Source organism: Myotis yumanensis, unplaced genomic scaffold (genome assembly GCF_028538775.1).
Source record: "Myotis yumanensis isolate MYYU_CA2020_CCGP unplaced genomic scaffold, mMyoYum1.0.hap1 SCAF_3, whole genome shotgun sequence".
Lineage (NCBI taxonomy): Eukaryota > Metazoa > Chordata > Mammalia > Chiroptera > Vespertilionidae > Myotis > Myotis yumanensis.
Genome location: NW_027223754.1, coordinates 166,124,463 through 166,132,036, shown reverse-complemented (window position 1 = coordinate 166,132,036; position 7,574 = coordinate 166,124,463). Strand labels below are relative to the sequence as shown.

The window sequence follows — 7,574 nt, the reverse complement described above, 5'->3', positions numbered from 1 at the left end:
GACAGGTTATAAATCTTGATAAATATTTCTTTCTTTTTTTTAATCCTCACCTGAGGATATGTTTATTGATATTTTAGAGAAAGAGGAAGGGAGAGAAACATTGATCAGTTGCCTCCTGTACATGCCCCAACTGGGAATCAAACCCACAACCTAGGTATATGCCCTAACTTGGAATCGAACCTATAACCTTTTTGGTGTACAGGATAATGCTCCAACCAACTGAGCCACCCAGCCAGGGCGATAAATGTTTCCTAAATTAAGGTCATGATACATTTTTATACAAAAACTAGAGGCCCAGTGCATGAATTCATGCATGGGGTGGGGTCCGGCTGGCCCGCCCTGATGGAGGCCATCAGGGCCAGGCTGGCCAAGGGGAGGGGCCACAGACGGTTGCGGGGAGCGACCAGGGCCCTGATCGGGTCGGTTGGCCATCACAGTGTGTGTCATTGCGACCGGTCATTCTGGTCATTCCGGTCATTCCGGCGTTCTGGTCACTTGGCTTTTATATATATAGATATAACTTAATACCTAAAAAAAACCAATATATAGCTCTTTTATTTCCACTAAACTCACAGATAATACCTCAGGAAAAAAAGCTAAAATTTAAACAAACTTTTAAGCACAAGTTGGATATTTTTATTACTATTATCATAAAAGCTAAGTCAATAAACACTAACTTTCCTTTCTACCTAGAAAAAAACTCTTATTCTTCCCTTTCTCCCCTGGTATCTCCCTCGGGCTCTTTACACAACCCAAGACCTAGGCAGCCATATTTTATTCTCAGCTACTCCCTCAAAGAACATACACTAATTACTTCCTCGCATTTCCTCATGCAAATCCTTCCACTCGCTCTTTCACCTGTCGAGGTAGAACACTTGTCAGTTTCTTCCTGCAAGGGCCATCCTAGTCTGTCACTCAGGAAACCCAACCCCTGCCCCGACCCTGTGCTCTCTTCCTTCCGGCCTAGATCTGTTCTCAGCTTTCATGCGGGAGGACCTGAGTGCTATGCTTCTCTGGCACGTTTCCTTCTCCAGTGGTCAGTCAGCTACACTTCACTGTCTGCCTCCATTATCTTGAAGGGGCCTGACCTGGTTTTATGTTAATATGTGATGTTAAACTATTAAGTAACAGAACAAATTATCTATAGAATTATACTGTGGTTTCCTCCTGCTTCCAAGAGATTAAAGCAGGTCTTAACCCATGCCAGAGTAGAAAGACTGCTAACCTAGTCCTTAGAGGTCATACTCTAGATAACCCATTCCAGTGCTGCAAGGACAGATCATAGCATACTCACATTCACCTTGGGGTTCACTGTGAGAATCAGCTACATATTCAATAAGCTCATGTTTGCTTATTCAAAGTATTGCATAAAGATTGGTTTTAATTGTAGCTATTCTTATGTCTTCCCAGTCTTCCCCAACTCCATAAGAAAAAGGCCATTAAATTTGAGTGGAACACCTGAGTGTGGTCCCTGGTGGACCGGCACATCTGACTGGAGCAACTGCAGCTGCTCCATTTGGCTGCAAACTGCACCTCGTCCCCCGTGAGGCTCTTCTTCAAGCCCCACGAGGGAAGGGAGCTGGGAAAAGCAGTGGTGTCCGTAGCAGCACATATAGAGTAGGGATGACAGACTTCGGTGAGCACCCTGGGGTGGGGAGAAGCCGGTACCATGGAGCCTCTGCAGGCGAGAAGCAGAAAGTGCGGAGCTGGCAGCTGGCAGAAGAATCTAGTCCCGGGGTGAGACAACCAGGACAGAAGGAGTTGACTCCGAGCCCAGAGCAGGTCAGGCCTCCTCTCCACTGAATCTGAGTATCTCGGGTTTTTCTGGGCTGACCCTATTCTCTGCCTACAAAGGGGGCGACCCCTGATCCAACCTAAACAAATTCAGAAAAGAGTTTGCCATATTTTTTAAATGTTCTGTTTGTTCTAGGAGGTTCCAATGAACGGGGCCCATATTTACCAACAAACTTCCGGAGTCTCTACAAGAAGAAACTTCATTTCCCCAACTCTGATCCTGTCAAGTGAGCCTCATCTAATTTTCATACCCAAAACTCCTGCTGTAAATAATAGTTCGCCCCATAAGAATCACCTCTATGAAATCAGCAGCGGTAGGTGGGTATGTATGGGTTTTCCACCATCACCACCCCCTTGGTCCTTGTTCTGCCTCTAAGCCTCTATGGGCAAACCATAACCCCTCTTCTTATTTTTTAAAATATATTTTATTGATTTCAGAGAGGAAGGTAGAGGGAGAGAGAGATGGAAATGATAAGATAATCACTGATTGGCTGCCTCCTGCACACCCCACACTGCATAACCCCTCTTCTTCGTAGGAATCCCTCCAATATTTGAAAACAGCTATCATATTCTTCCAGGAATTTGTCTTTTCCAGATTGAACATTTCCACATTCTTCATATGTTCCTAACACATCACAGTTCCCAATGCCTAATTCATGATAATCAACAAAATCTCAAATCATTTTTACATAAATAACTACCAAGTCATCTTAACCTTCCTGTATTTTTTCTACTGGTTGTTAAAGCCTACATTCAGATTTTATATGTGCCCTGTTAAATTCCATCTTGTGTTTAGTCTAGCATTCCAAAAGAGAAGATTATTTCGAATTGTAATCTATCAACTGTAATATTGGTTTCCCCTCTTTATTTCATATCATCTGAAATTTGATGAGCCATGCATATTTATATGTCTACCAAAGTCGCTGCTAAAATAGGTAAAGAAGACAAGCTCTATAAAACCTTCTCCTTAAAAAAATAATAAAATAAAACCTTCTCCTTCACATAGATATCTTTCTCTGATTTTTAGAGTGTCATTAATGAATAATTTTGGTGGACAGTAGCCAAGCTAAGGGTATTAACTTTAAGCTCATAGTCATTATCTTTTCTATGAAGCTTTACTGAAATTAATATGTTCTTTTTCTATCTGTTTCTCCTAATCTACTAAATTATTATTACTATAAATAAAGGACATTACTGAGGTTTTACATTATAATTAACATCACATAGCTCCTGGTGATGCCTCCTTCAGGGACTTCCAAGTGTTCTACAAAACATCTACTTAAAAACTTTAGCAAGAGCAACGGTAACTTTTTGATCATAAGCACTGATTCAGAGTCCAGACCTGAAAAGTTTTGGGTCATTGACTGATTAGTTGGTTTGGTTAGTTTTATCGAGTTTCTTCCCTTGCTCCATCTCTCTGCTAAACCCTGGATCCTATTCCATTCTCAATTCAAGTCTCTTTCCTGGCTCTTTAAGAAGTCACTAGTGTAGAGAAGATAAAATATGTTAGATTACATCTGAAAGTATTCTATTCACTCTATGTCTGTACCTCTCATGTGACCAAATGTGTTTCTGCACAGCAGCCCACAACCAGAGGGGAAAGAAAGGACCAGGAAGGAACACAAAAACCCTGTGTTCTCACTGCCATCTGCGAATGTGAATGTCATCTTTCTTAACTGAAAAAAATGAGAAAACTCTATATCCGGTTGGGCTTTCTGGTTTCTTCCAAGTGGCAATATTCTTGTATTCCCTCAGTTAGTAATCTTTGAAAAGCTTTTTTTTCTACCCAAGCAACAATTGTCAGATGCTGGGATTTTTCTGTGGCAATTTACTATTGGAAAATTATTGTAACTAACTCATTCATTTATTCATTCATTCATTCATTCATTCATTCCACAAGTACTTATCAAGGCCTTCCTGTGTGTTTGATGTTAGGGTAATATTGTAATAACTGAAAGAAGGAATCCTGTACCAGGATAGAAATTCCTAAAGAATCCGCAGTTAGGTAAGAAAAATGGATCATTCCACTTGTATGGGGAATACAGAGTAGGAGAACCAAGAAAAAGGAAGTATCCCCTCTTCTGACAAACTGATGAGAGATTAGGCAAAGTCTGAAAATGGTTTTACCAACAGTCAGCAGGCCACTTGGCCGAGGGAAAAGAATGACTTCCTAAGGGAGTGGGATCTGAGTTCATGCAGATCTATTTCTGTGGCGTCTCTCTGAGAGTAAATGGCATATTGTGCTTACTGGGATTTCCAAGTCTCACGCACTCAGAAGGGAAAATAGCCTGAGTTGAGCAGCTGCTTCAGGAATGTACACGGTCTCAGAGAAGGACCACCCCCCAGAGGTCACGGCCATTCCTCCCACCCTTCCAGAAGGCCCACCAGGTATGTTCTCCTGTTGATGCTCAGCCAGGGTCATCAGGTAAATAGCTCCCTGATGACTGGAAGCGCCCTATGCTGCTGCCTGATACTAACACGTCTATCACTCAGAAAGGATTTGGGAAAGTGGGACAATAGATCATGCAGGAGCTTTGGAGTCAAGCAAACCTGGGTCCAAAACAAAACTCCAGGGACCTTGAATGATTAGCTTACACTCACTGGGTCTCCATTTCTCTTCCAGAAACAAGAGACAGCATGGCCTGTCTCCAGTGCTTGCTGTGGTGAAGAAATGACTAAGCCAAGCATAGTGTGTGGTTGTAACGGGATCTGGGTTAATGTGACTTTCCAATCTCCTCTTGGGCCCAGATCTAGATGAGGAAGCAACCCAGTGGTGCCAGTGAGAACCAGACCACCTGGCTGATCCTAGTGGGCTTCGGGGAGCTGCAGCGCCTGCGCTTCCTTCCTTTCACCCTCTTTTTAGCTATTTATGTGATGACCGTGGGGGGCAACGCCCTTATCCTGTTGGCCGTGGCCTCCAGTCGGACTCTCCACACACCCATGTACTTCCTCCTCTGCCACTTCTCCCTGCTGGAGATCGGCTATACCTCCAACATCGTGCCTCAGCTGCTGCGGAGCTTCCTGAGAGGGAGGGAAGCCATCTCGCTGGCCTGCTGTCTGCTTCAGTTCTACATGTTTGCCTCACTGGCTGCGGCTGAGTGCCTCCTGCTCTCGGCCATGTCCTACGACCGTTACTTGGCCATCTGCCGCCCACTGCACTACCCGGCCCTGATGAGCACCTGGTGGTGTGGCTGCCTGGCTGCCGGAGCCTGGTTCAGCGGCTTCTCCTTTTCGGCCCTCACTCTGGTCCTGGCGGCCCCTCTGCCCCTCTGCCCTGGCCGCAGGGAGATCGACCACTACTTCTGTGACTTTGCTCCTGTTGTAGGGCTGTTCTGTGGTGATAGAAGGGTCCTGTGGGGAGCTGGAGTGAGCATTTCAGGCTTCCTGACACTGGCCCCTTTCCTGTTGATTGTGACCTCCTACGCCTTCATCCTGAGGACTGTGCTGCGAATACCGTCAGGCCGTGGGAGGCACAAAGCCTTCTCCACCTGTTCCTCCCACCTCAGCGTGGTTGGGGTGTTTTATGGCACCCTCATCGTGGTCTATGTGGCACCCACAGACCACATGGCCCCCTTACTTCGAAAGGCTTTCTCTGTCCTCTACACTGTGTTCACCCCTATGGCCAACCCCATCATCTACAGCCTCAAGAACCAAGAGGTCAAGGGGGCCCTTCATAGGCTCTGGGGACAGCTCGCCCGAGGACAGCTATCGACTTCTTCCTGGATTCTAGCTTAGCCGCATCCTCAAAGTCTACAGGACTAAAGATCACTGTGATGAAAATATGGAGACTGTGAGATTGAAAATCGTTGTCTAACAAAATGAGGTAACTTCGTTTTTTTCCAGTTGGGATGGAGTAGGGATCAAAAATTGTATGCCTGGTATAGGGCTTAAATACTATAGACACTCCATAAATATTAGTTGAAAAAATGGATTAAGTAAATAATACTGAAAAGAATGCAAGAGGGAGCAGAGCATAACACCAAGTGGGGAACATTTGCAGACCATTCATCTAAGGTGGCAAGGACTGAGGTTGGCAGGTTGAGAAAGGAGGGCTAAGGAAATGGTAATAAGAAGCATTAAGAATTAAGGTATCTTCAAATTGTGAACAACAAACATGCATCTATCAACAAGTGAATCTAAGAATCAAGTGAATAAATAATCTGATGTACAGAATGAACTGGTGATTATAATGAATCAGGGACATAGAAAGGGAATGGACTGACTATTCTTGGGGGGGGGGCGGTAAGGGGAATGGGAGATTCGGGAAGAGACTGGACAAAAATCGTGCACCTATGGATGAGGACAGTGGGTGGGGAGTAAGGGCGGAGGGTGGGGCAGGAACTGGAAGGAGGGGAGTTATGGGGGGGGGGGGAAGAGGAACAAATGTAATCTGAACAATAAAAATTTAATAAAAAAAAAAAAAGAATTAAGGTATCTTGCCGAAACCAGTTTGGCTCAGTGGATAGAGCGTCAGCCTGCGGACTGAAAGGTCCCAGGTTCGATTCCGGTCAAGGGCATGTACCTTGGTTGCGGGCACATCCCCAGTAGGAGATGTGCAGGAGGCAGCTGATCAATGTTTCTCTCTCATCGATGTTTCTAACTCTCTATCTCTCTCCCTTCCTCTCTGTAAAAAATCAATAAAATATATTTTTTAAAAAAAAGAATTAAGGTATCTCAAGAAACCATCAACAAAACAACAAGAAAGCTCGCTGTGTGGGAGAACATATTTGCCAATGTTATCACCGATAAGGGTTTAATCTCCAACATTTATAGGAAACTCATGCAACTTAACAAAAGGAAGATAAACAATCCAATCAAAAAATGGCCAAAGGACCTAAGTAGACACTTTTTGAAAGAGGACATACAGAAGGCCAAGAGACATATGAAAACATGCTCAAAGGCACTAATCATCCAAGAGATGCAAATCAAAACAACAATGAGGTACCATCTCACACCTGTCAGAATGGCCATCATCAACAAATCAACACACGACAAGTGCTGACGAGGATGTGGAGAAAAAGGAACCCTCCTGCACTGCTGGTGGGAATGCAGACTGGTGCAGCCACTGTGGAGAACAGTATGGAGTTTCCTCAAAAAACTAAAAATTTGATCCAGTGATCCCACTTCTAGGAATATATCCCAAGAAACTAGAAACACCAATCAGAAAGGACATATGCACCCCCATGTTCATAGCAGCACAATTCACCATAGCTAAGATTTGGAAACATCCTAAGTGCCCATCAGCAGATGAGTGAATTAAAAAACTGTGGTACATCTACACAATGGAATACTATGCTGCTATAAAAAAGAAGGAACTTTTACCATTTGCAACAGCATGGTTGGACCTGGAGAGCATTATGCTAAGTGAAATAAGCCAGTTGGAGAAAGATAAATATCACATGATCTCACTCATTTATGGAATATAATAAATAACATAAACTGATGAACAAAAATAGATCCAGAGACAGAGAAACACCAAACAGACCAGTCAAACCTCAGAGGGAAGGCAGGGGGTGGTGGTAAGAGATCAACCAAAGGACTTGTATGCATGCATATCAGCGTAACCAACGGACACGGACACTGGGGCTGTGGGGGCTTGTCCTGGGGGGTGGGAGTGGCTGGGGAGAGGTCACTGGGGGGAAAGGGAGACATATGTAATACTTTAAACAAAAAACTAATTAATTAATTATTTTTTAAAAAGAATTAAGGTATCTCATGACATGCTTCAAATAGAGAAACCAAGCTCTGGGGGTTAAAGTCAGTAGAGTAGGGATGTAGGT

General features: G+C 44.1%; 1 protein-coding gene across 1 annotated transcript; it reads left to right on the top strand.

The window, feature by feature from the left end:
- Positions 1 to 4,548: 4,548 nt before the first annotated feature.
- Positions 4,549 to 5,529, top strand: LOC139006437 (olfactory receptor 11A1-like). The gene has a single exon (XM_070408812.1). It carries the CDS (start codon positions 4,549 to 4,551, stop codon positions 5,527 to 5,529), a length of 981 nt encoding a protein of 326 aa, XP_070264913.1.
- Positions 5,530 to 7,574: the final 2,045 nt, after the last annotated feature.